Source organism: Rhododendron vialii, chromosome 6a (assembly GCF_030253575.1).
Source record: "Rhododendron vialii isolate Sample 1 chromosome 6a, ASM3025357v1".
Taxonomy (NCBI): Eukaryota; Viridiplantae; Streptophyta; class Magnoliopsida; order Ericales; family Ericaceae; genus Rhododendron; species Rhododendron vialii.
Window position 1 is genome coordinate 33,154,470 of NC_080562.1, and position 13,802 is coordinate 33,168,271.

General features: G+C 41.0%; 2 protein-coding genes across 2 annotated transcripts in view; both read right to left on the reverse strand.

Annotated features, from left to right (window-relative positions):
• The window catches only part of LOC131330670 (fumarate hydratase 1, mitochondrial-like), an 89,765-nt gene that overhangs the window by 46,257 nt on the left and 29,706 nt on the right, over window positions 1-13,802 (reverse strand). The window lies entirely within an intron of this gene.
• On the reverse strand, window positions 3,251-3,902 carry LOC131330702 (uncharacterized). Its single transcript, XM_058364378.1, has 2 exons — window positions 3,480-3,902; window positions 3,251-3,386 (listed from the first exon to the last, which is right to left on the reverse strand). Exons 1-2 carry the CDS (start codon window positions 3,900-3,902, stop codon window positions 3,315-3,317), a joined length of 495 nt encoding a protein of 164 aa, XP_058220361.1. The 3' UTR covers window positions 3,251-3,314.

Sequence of the window (13,802 nt, forward strand, 5' to 3'; positions counted from 1 at the left end):
ACATTTCTACAGGTAAATGTGGAAGGGGAATAGCTCCAATAGACAGGTGGGTTTCCACTGCTATTCGTTTGTGGAGTTTTAAAGGGGCATATTTTCTCTTTGTACTTTGGAGATACAGGTTGTAAGTCCTCCTTTGGTAAGCAAACAAGCATCCAAGAAACCTTATTAGAGTGAGTATATTGATTTGTACCAGTCTAAAATAAATTGGTGAGCATCTTTTCAATGTGAAACTTACTGCATGGTTTTTTTTTTATGACTACATATCCGGCTCAACTTAAGCGTACCTTTGCTAATTCTGGGGTCCAGAAGTAAACGACTGTACAAACCCTCCAGTGACCTCAAAGTTTGGAATGTTTGGCCTCTATGAGATTTGAACACACAACTGTGAAACTATTACTGAGAAGATATGATTTTGCTTCTAAGCTCTTGATATTTTGCGGCACAAGCACCCAATCAATTGTATAACAATTCCGGATGGATAATCATCCACAAAATAATGTTGATATTTCAATCCCCACATACAAAATTACACACATTTACATGAGTTCCATTCTGCCAGTAGGTAGCACAATGGCCTCTTAGAAATATACACACTGAAGAAAACAGAGAGTAAACGATACAGTTTTACAGGCCACATTATGGGAATTACACACAAACACACGCATTATTCGCTATTTACCAATCGAATGGAGAAAAATCACCCATTCGGCACATTATTGAATGAAACCTTCTTTGATGATGAACTTCCACAAAGGTGAAACAAACGTGGCTGGGGTGGAGCACTATATTGAATCACCTATAGGCAAACATGGGAAAGTACACGGATCAAGATTTATGTGCGCAGAGGAAACAAGTAAATTAAAACTATTTCTCCATATTGATAGTTTGAAGATCGGACAAACTGGTAGAAAATGTTCTATTCATGATACATCCTTTAGAGCTAAAAATGATGATATTGCTCCAAAAAATGTATTTTAAATTGATCATACGGGAAATAATACTGTGCTTTAGGAATGTTTAGATTGAAATCTACTTTTAGTTAATACATGCACCCATATCGTAACATGTCAACATATTCCCAATTCATGTTCCACGTAACATGGGTATTCAAGCGTTCATGAGCTAGGTAAAACTACTAGTTGATGTTCATTATTGAAGAATATAAATGGATCATAGAGTTTGGGTCTCTTTTTGTGTGAATTCTGTAATTTCCTAGCCCAAGCCCTGAGAAGGGAAAAGAAGCCTAAATCAAAGGAAGACAACAGGGTTGGTTCTGGCTCTCCCCTCTCTCTCGTCCTCTCTGTATTCAAATTTCATACACTCACTGAAGCTGCGCGGTCACAAACCAGATCAGCTGATCGAGCACATACTGGCGATGACCCATCCCCCGCCTCTCTCTCATTGACCTTCACTCTCATGCTGCATGTATTGTTTTAGTTTCAGATTAAGTAATAAAAAAAATAAAAATAAAAAAGAACTGGTTTTGCAATGAAGTCCAGAAAGATTAGCTTTTTTCTGTTGAGAATAACCATGTCATAAGAAAAATAAGTTCTAACAATAATAGTTGACTCCTTTCTCGTTGCTCAACTAGACCATTTTTATCAGCACTACTTCGGTGAATTCCAAAACCATTCCATTTGATGTTCCACTAAATCTGGGAAATGCTTTCCGATTCTATTGCACAGCTAGCTAAAATTACAAAACTGGATTACTGGTGTGCATTGATAAAGTAAGCCGATATAAAACAAAACAAAACCAAACCAAATGGGGTCCGATGCACGATAGCAATTACTAATACTGAAAAGGCAGGATATCTTCCGTGCACAACTATAGTAAGAATCACAGACGTACCTCTTTGTTTACAGGGGACTTTTTCCCGCTTTTGTATTCTCAGAAGGGGGTCCCCAGAAGGGGACAGTTTCTTATCTCTCTTCTGACTGAGGATGGCAATTTGCTCCCAGAGCAAAAGCTTTTCAGACGTGGCAAGTCACGTAGAAAAACTAATCTTAATCGTGGCAGAACAACCTTGGTATCAACTTCGTCGGTTGTTGGTTCATGTTTTGAAACTATTCCTTCCCCGGAATATGATCCTCTGTTTTTGAATACATCTTCCAGTAACCTACATGATTCTATTTCGAGGGTTTGGAGGCTCTGCAGACTCCCAAGTAGTTCTGATGGAGCAACATACAATAAGCTATCACATGCCCTCAACTCCAGAAATGTATAGTTTTTGGAAAGAGTTGGTTGGTGGTGTCCTATCCCATATTCCTTTCACGTTGCCTAACCTCGAAATGTCTAAATATTGCAAGCAAGGAAACACAACCAACATAATTAGATAATAAACACAAGGAATATTGTAAGCATCAGTCTATATAAAAACAAAAAAACGAAGAAAACTCGCAGAACTACAATCTCCTCAACAAGTGAACAATACGCCACCCACGGTTTGTCATCATCTGCAGGAACTCAGAATTACACTAACTGATTTTTGCGTAACCTGCAGACTAAAAGTAGAATAGCTCTATTTATGCTCCCCATTTTTAAAAAAAAAACTTTGACATGCAAAATTGAATATTTCCATGTGCAATAATTGTGTTCCCTAAAAAAACTTGAATTCTGAAAATTGGAAAAACAAATTGGAATGGAAGGAGTGTGTGTGCATGTGTCTATTTGGATACGTCAGTTTAACGAATTACTAAGTGATTAGGAGCCCTGAATTCTCAAAAAACATTTGGCTGGTTTACCTTTTGGTTGAAGAGGGATTCTTCAGGTCCATAACTGTTGCAGAAACTCCTGAGATCCGTCATCTTCCTAAGCTCCATATGATCCAGTTCAGGGAAGACAAAAGGCTCATCCCTCGCTCCTTCTCTTTCTTTAGTAGTTTCTACTATTGCTTTCAGTCTTGAATCTGAATGGAAATGATCATTCCGTACAATCAACCGTCGAAGATGAGCTAGGTTTCTGGCTGTTGAGGATGAGAATATGCTTTCCAGATTGGGACAGTTGTCAATATCTATTTCTTTTATGTTTGGGTAGACACCATTAATTCCATGATCTTCCTTCTTGTTCAATCCCGTCTCCCTCAAGTTTTGTAGATCATCTAAATACAATCTTTCTAATTGAGGGAATGCCACTGTTAGGTCTTCAATTTCATGAACCACCGAATCACATTCCCAGACCTTAAGGGTTTTGAAATTCCTTAACCTTTGCACCATTTTAGAGGGAACCACATTCACGAGTCTGGGACATTGTCTCACAGACAGGGACCGTAACAGACTGAAGGACCCTGTCCCTTCGTTCATTATTGGTATATATTATTTGTCCCATATCTCCGATATGTTATCCAAACGAAAAATTGTCAATTCCTCCAATGCAGGGACCACAACCTGCAAAATTTGATATATCAACTCTTGTTATGCTAAGCAAAACGCCAAGGCAAAATTAATAGAATCATTGAAAGCTAACTCGGATAATAATACCTTCTCACAGAAAAGAGGTTGTTCAGGGTTAGAATTGCTCACCCTTATTCTTGAATTAGGCCTCTTACTTGGACAGAAGCTTCTAAGGTTTGGTAGGTCAGTTAAGATCATTTCTGTTAACCGAGGAAAAGTAATTTCTTCATCATCTCCTTGTCTTTCAATTTCAACAATGACTTCCATATTAGAACAGTCATCCACAACAAGCACTTGGAGTTGCTCTAGGCATCTCGCAACGGAGAGGTTGAAGAGATATTTGAATGTACACTTCTCGACAATTAATGTACTTAAGTTGCAGAAAGATCTTGACATACTTTGTTGTGGAGTTTGTAGAAATTTATCTGGTCTTCCAAGAAGATATTCGGCACCATCACAAGTTACAACTCGAAGATACTTCAAGTTAAAGAACCCACTTGCACGAAGCATCTCTACCAAACCTTTCACTTTATGGAGATATAACACTTCAGATTTCAAGAGCAAACCTTTGAACTTGTCTTCCAAGGGAACACTGGAGAGTTTTAAGATACTTGGACGATTGTTCTAGTTCATTGTTACCAAAATATGTAATCCATGGAAAATGTGCACCAATCGATATTGCAAATCTGACCAGATTTTCAAAGCAGAGGTTGTTGGGTGATGATTTGCCTTGTGGTTTATGAACTTTCAAAGTCGTTAAACAGGTTAATGAGTTCAGTTCAACCAGGCTTGCATTCCATCTTTCTTTGCTAGTTGCTTCGTCTTGCCACTGATCAAAGTTATCAGGAATGCATTATTCCTCCATCCTTGTTAAATTAGATAGGACATTTGGTGGAATTACTCTCAGTCTCACGTCCTCATTATTTCCCAAAATCTAGCAACTTCAAACAAGTTAACTGTCTAATCTCTGATGCTAGCTCATCAATGCCATTGACGCAAAGTATTTCGAGGTTCTTTAACTCCCCCAGCAGAGATATGTTTCTCACTCCTTTTGGGAGACATAACATCCGCAGCTTAACCAACTTTGAAAGTGAGAGTGGGAGGCTTTGAATTGCCGTGCTACTCAGATCAAGGACCTCGAGATTGGTCTCCATCCCATTGAAAAAGCTGTCTGGAAGTGAGGAATCCTTGCTTCTCAACACCAATGTATGGAGTTCTTTACATCCCAGCTCTCTTGGAATCTCATTAAAATATTCAGACATCAATGAGATGGCCGAATAGCCTTTATATGTGCCTCTATCTGGGCCATTTTTTGAGATCATGTTTCACTAGATATCCCTTCTCATCTTTCGCTATTGATATAGCAATATCTCGTATTACATCGTGCATTTTGACCGTGCTGGCGTCCTTGCCGTCTTGCAGCAAACAAGATGCTTTAAGCCCTTTAACCAGTGTAAGTACACTGTTTCTTATATTTTCAAGTGTAATACTCAAAGTTGGATCAAGCAACCTCATCCCAAAGTTATATCTCACCAAGTCATCAATTGAAATCTCAGCGTCGTCTGGAAATAGAGAGCAAAGCAGGAAGCATGAACGTGCATCCCTTGGTTCTAGATGATCATAGCTGAATTTCAAGGAAGAGAACAAATTTGGGTCTATGTCTATGATCTGGTTAAAATTACTGCTTTTTAGTTGCGTGAGTGCATCTTGCCACGCGTAGCTCTCTTTACCTTTCAATGCTTTTGCAACAGCAAGAATAGCAACGGGCAAGCCTGCACATTCGTGTCACACCCCTTTTTCTACACAAGACATTTCTTCCTCAGAGTTGACTGAAATTTCTGCCGTCTTCATAAATAGGGTCCGTGCTTCCTTCTCTTTTAAAATTGGGATTAAAAACACTCTGGTCGATGCTTCTGGTGTGATCATGTGGAAAAGGTTCTTCCGGGATGTTACCAGAACTTTGCAGCAACCTTCCTTGTTACCATAGTCTGTTGTGTTAGGAATTCCAATTTCCTCCAATTCAAGTGGATCCCAAACGTTGTCAAGTATCACAAGGTTCTTCTTCCCATTCTGCAGTCTAGTCCAAAGTTTATCTGCTCTTCCATGGTCATCCAGGTGTAATCCCAATTGTGCTGCAAACTCTCCTTGAACATTTTTCTTATCCAAATTTCGGGACACAACTGCGATTGCCACATCGTCAAAAACCCCATCTCTCTTCGCTACATTGCCAACTTCCTTTACCATTGTCGTCTTTCCAACACCACCTGTTCCATGCACGCCAATCATCTTAATGGTAGGATCCTTGAGTGCACCCATTATACTGTTAAAGATATTTTTTCTTGAATCAAAAGCCTCGTGACTTGTGATAGGGCGATCCGGTGGAGGTGCGGGGCTTGACAGTGGCCATTCTGTATAATACATGGTGCCTTTCTCTTTGAGACTAATAACACGAGATGCCATCAGTTTGGACTCCTTGCCTAGCCAGTAACGCCACACTAGATTTGGACACCAGCAACATACGCACCAAGTGTTTGATCTAACTTCGTTCACCAGAAATGTGGTGGATTCATGTTGCATCTGCTTTGCATCCTTTTGCCACTTATCAACATCAGGTTGGATGACTTCTGCTTTGTTTTGGGATCTCACCACCTTTTCATTGATCCTTCTTAGTAAATCTTCAAGTTCTTGGGTCTCAACTTCTAGACTATGAATGTTCTCGTTGTACTGGAACAGATAGCCGACGTGACAAAAGATTATCGTGGTGGCTACTTCTGAGATTTTATCAACAATCTGGTCCACAACAACCATTTTTTCTTCTCTTCTTCTTTGTTCTTTTCTTGCAGTTTCTGTTTTAATTTGCTGAAAACAAAAGGGTATCACGTTATTAATAACAGAACTTGTATCTCTATATAGTGCAGAAAAGTACTAGTGTCTTTTTTCCCGTAAAAAGCAAAAATTCCAGGTGGAACTCTCCTCTCCCTTCTCTCTCCCACACATTCTATTCATTCTTCTTTTCAAATAGAAAGCCAAACAAAGAAAATATGGATAATACTATAAGATTAAAAAGGTATCGATCCACACTATCAAGATAACTGGAAAGAAAAATCCTGCCATCTATATGTAGTAAAATCAAGAGTACGTGCTTTGAGATTTTTGTCCCATCGAATGGATTAAACAGAATTTACAAGTCAAATTTTCGATAGTTAGTTTCTAAAGAGTGCTTTGAGACTTTGTTTATTGAAGTTCTGATTGTTTCCGAAAATGTAAAAATTGGCCTAGGAATAGCGAGTGGTGCAGTTCTAGGCCTGATGCGGGCGTGCCAGGGCAGGATTGCTGCCCAAATTTGTATCAAGGCCTGGAAGCCTTAATCTGACTTCTAACTGGACGAAAGTGCACGGCCTAAGGGTGGAGACCGTGAGGAGGTTCGTGGTTTGCCTTTGCGGGTTAAGGACTTAAAATTTCCTAATCGTGTGAAAAATGGACAGAAAGGTAGAGTAAGGCCTAAAACAGAAATAAATGGACTTTATTAACGGTTTAACAAAGTCTGATTACAAGGAAATGAAATAAAATCTAGGCTTGGCTAGATTGAGTACAAACTATTCTAGAAAGTAAAGGTAATTGAACGATAAGCCGTGGGCTTGTTTGGTCAGGGACCGAAAGATAAAAATAGTTAAAAGATAAATGAAATGAAATTTGGATAAGCCATGGGCTTTGATGGTCGTGGACCGAAAGATAGAAGATAGTTAAAACATAAATTTGAATAAGCCGGGGGCTTGATGGTCGGGGACCTTTGCCAAGGCCTTCAACTCTGGTATTTATAGGCAGATGTTCCAGGTCTTGAGCTATTCAAGCTGCTTCCACAGGCCTTCATGCATGGCTGCCAAGTGTCCCTTTTGAGCTGCTTCAAAATGCTCCAATGAGAGGCTATTCTTTGATAAAAACGTGCCCTTTACTCCAAGGAAATGGTAAAGGCCTGAAAAGCCCTTCTTTTCTGCATAAAACTTTGTAAAAGAGTAAAAGGAACTTCAGCATCCAAGCCTTTGAGCTGCTTGTGAGCAGCTACTGCTTGACTGGACGTCTTTTGGGCCCACCAATGCTGAAGACCAAGGCTTCTTCAGGCCTTCCCACCATTTTATTGGTCCTTGCATCCCTTGTGGGCCCTTAAATCCTCTGAGGTTCATCTTTCACGGAAGAAGGATCCAGAAACAAAGGATTAACCAGACCTGGATGAGCTGCTTGTGAGCAGCTTGCTTAGGTCTGCATGAATCATTCACCAATAGCTCCAAGGGCTGCATGTGCGCCACCTGTCTCTGGTCTTGCTTCATGCTGAAGAATGGGGTCCCACCAGTTCAGACCTTGAGCTGCTTGTGAGCAGCTTACCCAGATCTGTCTAGCAAGAATATTCTAGGCCTTTGAGCTGCTTATGAGCAGCTTGAGGCCTTTAAGCTGCTTATGAGCATGGATGTTTATAAAAAAGGGATATTTGGGCCCACCAAGGCCAAAAACGCAGGCTTGGTTGAGCTGCTTGTGAGCAGCTTATATGATGTTAGATATAGGCCTTTGAGCTACTTATCCAGGCCTAAGCTGCTTGTGAGCTGCTTGGGATGTCTCCATGCATGGTTGCCACGTGTCCCAAGCCTTGCTTCATGCTAAAGGATAGTAAAGACTCAGATCTTGAGCTACTTGTAAGCAGCTTACCTAGATCTGCCAAACAAGAACATTCTAGGCTTTTGAGCTGCTTGTGAGCAGCTTAAGGCCTTTGAGCTACTTGTGAGCTGCTTGTGAGCAGCTTAAGGCCTTTTGAGCTACTTGTGAGCAGCTTAAGGCCCCCTAATTGCTCCTTAAAGGCTTTAACGATGCTCTTAAAGCTGTGGGCCTTTCATCAATTGGGCCTAAACTTGTTGGTAAATCATGGGCCTTTGCCCAATGTAAGCCTTCTGAGCCCAAGCCTGGTGAGAAAACCAAGGCTTCTACCAATTTGGGCCCATTTCTTAGGCCTTCGTTACTTCTAGGAATTTGGGTTAGGCCTGGACGAAATACTCAGGCCTGGTGGACTGATTCAAGCCTTAGGCCTTTGACTGATTTAGGCCTATATGGAAGGCCCATCATTTCTTAATAACCGGCCATAATTCGTGGGCAACTGGTCGTAAGGTCTTTCAAGGCTAGGGCCTCGACCCTCGAGGCTACCTTTTAACCCGTAAATCCATTTCCTGATTTTTGGCCAAAAATGGGTGTAAACAAGTTCACAGAACTTGAATCATTGTGTGATTGTTTCTTGGTCGTTGCCTTGCTTTCGTTCATCTGTATTGTCCGTGTTATAGATCGATTCATTGTGTCTTCCGCATAATTACAACAAAATGGTGGAGAAATTTACCAGAAAAAATAACTTCCCTCTTTGTCCACGGTAGATGAAGGATCTGTTGTTGATCCAATATTAAGGGGTCTCAAAGACTTTGCTCGAGAAGGCGAAGAAGCTTAAGAATACGAAATCCGAGGATTGGGACGAACTTGACGCTAAGCTATCGTACGTTAGTTGTGCACCTAGACGTTGTCAGAAGTTTGAGAACTTTCATTAAACAACCCTCAACTTCAAGCCAAACGGGGTGAATAAAATTGAACTCATAAAAAACGGGATCGGTTCAGCCCCCTTCCCAAAGAAACCATGAAACGCCAGCCCCCTTTTCCTCTCCCCTGCGCCGGTAACTTCGGCTCCGTCGCCGGCCAGCCATCTCCGGTGGCCGTCCCTTTCTTTTCGCTTCCCCTCCTCTATTTCCCATCCATCCATCGACCCATTCTCCATCCACGCTTTCAGACCGATCCGCTGCGGCTCGAGGTCTGAGCTTATGCTGCAATCCGTGTCGCCTTTCTGATATTTCAGTTCCTTTCACGCCGGTCGCCGCCATTTCTGCCTAACCTCCGTTGCCGTACATCTGGTGGCTCGAGGATCTCTGTTCTGCTCTATCAACGCGGGCTCCTTGTTTTGTTTTAGGTATTCTGATTCGAACGTTTTTTTCTTCTGGAGATTGAATTCTACGCTCTTCCTTTTTTTTTTTTTTTTTCCTTCTGGAGTAGATTTTTAGTGTTGAAAAAATATATAATTTTTTTGCTAAAAGATTAAAAAAAAAAAAAAAAAAAAGATGAAGAGGGTAGATGTTAAAAAATGAGTATAGAATAGAATTCCATTTCCTTTTGGCTTTTATGGTTTTTGGTTTTTGTTTGTATTCTGCTGTGACTTGTGGGTGGCCATAATGGATATATAAGAATCGTCGTGTTGATGATGAGGGGGAAAGAAGAGTAACGATTCTATAACTATGCATGCGGATAATCTCCAGATAAATATGAATGAGGCTTGGATTCGGCATTTAATATATCTAGCTAAAAAGTTGACTTATTTTGCTAAGAATTGGTTATTTTTCAAAATATTTGAATAAAAGTAAAAATGAATTTACTTTTTCGATTTCTCTCGTCGAGACAAATCAATAATTCACAAAAGTTTAGCGTAAACTTAACAAATGCGAAAAATATTCAAATAAAGACAACCAAACTTTTTTTTTTTTTAAAGTTCAGGAGAATTCACCGTCAGTGGATCCTTTAGGTTTATTCACTTAGAATCCTGGTAACAAGTAAGAAGAGAGTTGTTCCATAAGACGATCATAATTAGTGACGGAGGAAAGAACCTTGTAGAGAAGATCCTTATAATTCACTTTAAGTTAAAAGCTAGTTAGTAATTGAATTGATTGCTCTCTACTTTAATCGCTCTTTATTTTAAATTGTATTGTACATCTTATATATAAGTTATGTGCATGGGTTTAGGGTAGGATTTTGCTACTGAGTGTTTTATGCACAATCAGAGCACTAAGTGTGGAAGAGGAAGGTGACATACTCACAATAGACTGAACAAGAAATTGTCGAACTCAATATGTTTTACCTAAGTAGCTCTGTATTTTCAATTGAGTATTTTGAAATTGTACTTGCAAGATATTGTTAGAATATAGTATTGCTATAAGTCCCATATTGGTTAATGTAGTCTTATGTTATGATTTTCCATTATATAAATAAGAGTTCATTGTGTTAGGGTTAGTGAACATAACACCCTATACACTTTTCCTATCATTCTTTCTCTTACAATATGGTATCAGAACCGGTTCACCATCCACCTTAGATATACAAAACCTTAGCCGCCACCCTCTACCGCCATCATCATCTCACCACGAAACTCTAAATCTATTGCCAACATCATCTCTACTATAGCTAGCGTCGTGAACAGTGCACGTGAACAGTGCTTGCTAGTTTCTCTCTCTCGTGCGACCTCTGTTTTCTCTAGGCGATTATCATACCCTCCGGCAGCGATCATCGTAGCCTCCGCCGACTATTTTTTGGCTCGTCAGCCCCAGAAACTCCAAATCATGGCTGAAATCCCTTAAAATCGATTACCCAATCCCTAAACTGTACTTGTCGGCGCCTGAATAGCCTCATCGACGCCTAAATTTTACTCGTCAGCCATAACTCAGTCACGGCGACCCTCGCCGGCAGTAGCCATGTCTCCAAAATCTCCAAAACAGTTCTCCTCCACTTCGAAAATCCTTGATCTCCATCCCCAAGGTGCCGACAACCTCTGAAATTCCCTAAGGAACATTTGAAATTATCACACCACCACTGGGTTATGATCGAAACAGTCTGCATATATTAGTTGGTTGCCTGATAAGTGCTAAAATATGTATATTTTCGCCCTCCAATCTATATTTATTAGTCTTTTATTTTTGTTAACTGATTGTTATTATTTGTTGTTATGTATAAAGGTTGCTCGAGCTCGATTTTCAAGATTTTGGGTAAAAACGGAAGGTAGCAAAAGTTTTGGGTCAAAGTGCGAAGTAGATGAAACCCAAGGGCCTCTATGTGATTCTTCCCTTCAATGCCTGTAAAAAAAACAACTTTTTTTTACCCTACCGTCTACGTGGGAAGCAGCTTTTGAAAAAAAAAGTCAAAAGCAGCTTTAGCTTTTGGAAAAAACTAATCGGCAGCAGTTTTTGAAAAAAAACGGTCGGCAGCAGCTTTTGAAAAAAAAGGGGGCGGCTGTCAGCGGAAAAAAATATAAAAGGGAGGACAGAGAGCTGCGAGAAGGGAGAACGGAGGGTTGTCAGAGAAAAACACAAGCAGCGATCGAGGGTTAAAGAAAGAACAGGGCTGCAATTTCTCCCACTGTATTTTCAGTACACACTCCGACCTTTATTTTACAGTATTGATTTCTTCGAAGCTTTGTTTTTCTCTTTTAAGTTTTGTTTAGATCTCCGCACACCGGTAACTCGTATTGATTTCTGTTCTTTATTAAAGTTATTCATTGGTATTTAATTAATTGTTATTTTTTGTTTATTTTTCATCTTGCGTAATAGAATCATGTTTCAATTTAGGGTTTCTTTTGTTTATCACATAATGATTAGTGAGTAGTGATATAGGTAGGGTCGCGGGGTGATTAGCACGCCGTGATCAGTTCGGGTACTGCTCTTTTTTATCAAACAATGTAAAAATGATTTAAGATTGGAAAAATACTTCCCGCGGACGAATCTGGGCATTGTCGGAGCCCTTGTGAACGGGGGAATGGGGGTCCAAAACCCATTCTCCGCTGCGCATGGGTATACGGCGACCCTAAGGTTTCGCATCTTGCGGGGTATCTTTTCAATCCAAAATTGAACATTTTTAAGAATACCAAATTGAGCAGGTTGATCTGGACTGGTTACGAGTGCTATGAACCCTACGACTGTACCTCTTTTTAATTATTTGAAAAGAAAAGTTATTTTTCTTAAGTTTTAGTTAATCTCAAACAAAACAACAAGGGGTAGCTACCTAAGAGCTAATTTTAATTCTACAACCCGAATTTTTAGTCAGCACACATCACCGTCTCTGTGGATTCGACTCCGGACTTACCGGATATTATGCTGCGTCGATCTCCGCCCTACGCTTGGGGCAACCCATTAATTTAGGACTAGGAAATCGGTCAAGCATTTTTGGCGCCGTTGCCGGGGACGGTAACGTGTGTTAAAGAATTCGGGTAGTTAGTTTTATTTTTTATTTTTATTTTTTCTTTTTAATTTTGTTTGAGCCATCATAGGTAGAGGTGCGCAATCCTCCATTGTAGGAAAGCAATCACCACTAAAGCCTAAGTACTACCGAGACAATACCAGGCGTCTCGTAGCCATTGAGAGAGAGCCGAAAGTAATCGTGGAGGGAGAGTCTTTTAGTGGTGATTCTTTTGATATCGGTGCTCTTTTTGTTGATTTAATAATAGAGCCACCGATGTCGATGCGTGCACACATGCATCCTGAGAGGACCACTCCTCTCAGTCCAATAGTTTTACCAACCGAGACGGTGGAAGCACGTAATGCTTTCACCATTAAACCTGGTACACATAATGCCCTTCCCTTGTTTCATGGGAAGGAGAATGAGGATCCGTATGAGCACGTCCGTCATTTCGAGGGCTTGGTGCGCACCCTGGCCACCACTACTCAGTGGGAGAATGCTTGCCTTAAGCTTTTCCCAGCCTCGCTCAGGGACAATGCAGATAAGTGGCTGCGGATGCAGAAGCCACAATCTCTCACGACGTGGGCTGCTGTCCGAGATTTATTCTACAAGAAATATTTCTCGGAAAGTAAATCGAAGTACCTGACTCGCCAAATCCAATCGTATAAGCAGAAAGAGGGCGAGTCGTTTTTAAGGTGCTGGGAGCGGTTCAAGGACTTGTTGTTGTCCTTACCACATCATGGTTTCATGAAACACCAGTTGGTGTCATTTTTCTATTTGGGCTTGAATGTTGCTACGGTCCAACAAATGGAGTACCTCTGTAAAGAGGAGGATTTTCTAGATAAGTCCCCGGACGATGCGTGGGACTTTCTCGAAGAGTTGGCCGAGAAGCACCGAAGTTGGGAACCTTCCGACCTCGGTGATAGGGCCATGGCTGCACAGGGACCCAGTGGGTCTGGCATTTTTCCTTCTAGTGTGCGAGAGCACAATGTCCAGTCTCAGCTGGACAAGATGGCTAAACAATTAGAGGACTTGAAGCTTAAGCAAGTCCATCAGGTGAATGAGGTGAAAGTCGAAGAGGTGTGTGCGTTATGTGAGTGTCCGGGGCATCTTGTCACTGCTTGCCCCGCATTTCCCATTGTCAAAGACGCATACCATAGTAACCAGGCTGAGGTGAACGCACTTAACCAGCGTTGGGATCCTTATTCAAATACCTACAATCCAGGGTGGGCCCAAAACCCACTTTTGAGTTGGAGGGATCAAAAAGCCCCGGTGCAACCCCAAGCACCACCTCAGCCACAAGTTCAGCAATTCCGGCCTCCTCAAGGCCAAATGACCCAATTTCGTTACCCACCTCAGCAGCAGCAGGGGTTCGGTCCTTCATCTTTTGGACCA

Coding starts and splice junctions, on each gene's coding strand:
- LOC131330702 (XM_058364378.1), bottom strand. CDS start 3,902: ATGCTTCGTGCAAGTGGGTTCTTTAACTTGAAGTATCTTCGAGTTGTA. Junction 3,387..3,479: donor AACCTCTTTTCTGTGAGAAG/GTATTATTATCC, acceptor CAAATTTTGCAG/GTTGTGGTCCCTGCATTGGA.